Source organism: Melampsora larici-populina (assembly GCF_000204055.1).
Source record: "Melampsora larici-populina 98AG31 unplaced genomic scaffold MELLAscaffold_293, whole genome shotgun sequence".
NCBI classification, from domain to species: Eukaryota; Fungi; Basidiomycota; class Pucciniomycetes; order Pucciniales; family Melampsoraceae; genus Melampsora; species Melampsora laricis-populina.
This window is the reverse complement of record NW_006769041.1, coordinates 2,902-4,167: the sequence shown is the minus strand read 5'-3', so window position 1 is coordinate 4,167 and position 1,266 is coordinate 2,902. Positions and strand designations below refer to the sequence as shown.

The window sequence follows — 1,266 nt, the reverse complement described above, 5'->3', positions numbered from 1 at the left end:
CTCTTTTCTTTCATTTCTACTCACGACAAGTTGTTACTATGTTAGTTTCTTTCTTCTTATTTTCACCTTATTCTCTTTCAGTCAGCCAAATTAAATTTAACTACGGGCCACAATATTTCCGCAATACTGCGTTATTGCGCTCATTTTTGCAATATTGCGCGACGCGCAATATTGCAAAAATATTGCGCGCTGTCCGCACCACAACCCCAAGTGAGAAAAAACTAGGTACTATTGCGGTACATTGCGTTGCTTCATATTGTGCAGAAAGCGCAACGCAATGGGAAATGGCCATATTGTGTTGCGCTGCGCTGCGGTTGCGGTATTGAAGGTGTGATGATTTTAAATTACTTTTGATAGTGGTCATCGTGGATCACTTTTTGTTTCATGACTGTTCAAAATCAATTCATTGAAAGTATTGAGACCAAGTACACCATTGGCTCAATCCACATAGTGAAGTGTCATCTTTGATGTTGATTTGATCTGCATTGGGACCAAAAAAACTTTGAGCTGCCCAGCTTTCCATGGCGAGCCAATCAAATGGTCCATAGATTTGAGGTGGCATAGCGAGGCTGGATGGATTGCTAGGACCAGGTTTGAGATTGTCAAATAGGGAAGGAGAAGGGTTGTTTGGTTGAAGAGCAGTCGTAGGACGCGCGATCAATGGTTTTCCGTCTGAGTTTGAATTGTGGTTTAATGAGAGCAATATTTCAGTAGTTGGGCGAGCAGTGGGATCTCCTGAAGGGATGCAATCTCGAGGTACGAGCCCTTTGCTCTTCAAAAGACCAGCAATTGTTCCGCGAGACATGTTATGTCAGTCGGGTTCACCGTGAGTGCCCATGAGAGTAGATGTAAGGTCGGTGATCTCAGCAATTTTTTGATCGATCACAATTTGTTCTTTGGATTTATCAGATTGAGTAATTTGTTCCTGCCTTTCCCTTTATCAATATCCATTTCATCGCCGATTGAAGCGGGCACAAGGTCATCAATGCCAGTGTGTTTGGTAACTTTCTTCTTTCGCGTCTGCTGGTGGGCGCGCTCATCTGATCCTAGTTGATGAAGTGACTTTGCCGCATTTGCAGATCGAACTAGACTGAACTAGCCTTTCAATCTATAACTCAGGTGTGACACAAGGGTTATGAGTTGTGGGTTGTTTGACAGGGTATGAAACAGTTGGAAAAGGTTGTGAAACTCTGGGTCTCAACAACTGAGACTCAGTCTTGGACCTTGTGATAGCCCTATGTTCCCCAAAGCTTAGAGGAATGGCTG

At 43.5% G+C, this 1,266-nt stretch overlaps 1 protein-coding gene across 1 annotated transcript; it reads right to left on the bottom strand.

Annotated features, from left to right (window-relative positions):
- Positions 1-403: 403 nt before the first annotated feature.
- On the bottom strand, positions 404-805 carry MELLADRAFT_70251 (uncharacterized protein; the record flags this gene model as incomplete). Its single annotated transcript, XM_007419619.1, has 1 exon — positions 404-805. One exon carries the CDS (start codon positions 803-805, stop codon positions 404-406), a length of 402 nt encoding a protein of 133 aa, XP_007419681.1.
- Positions 806-1,266: the final 461 nt, after the last annotated feature.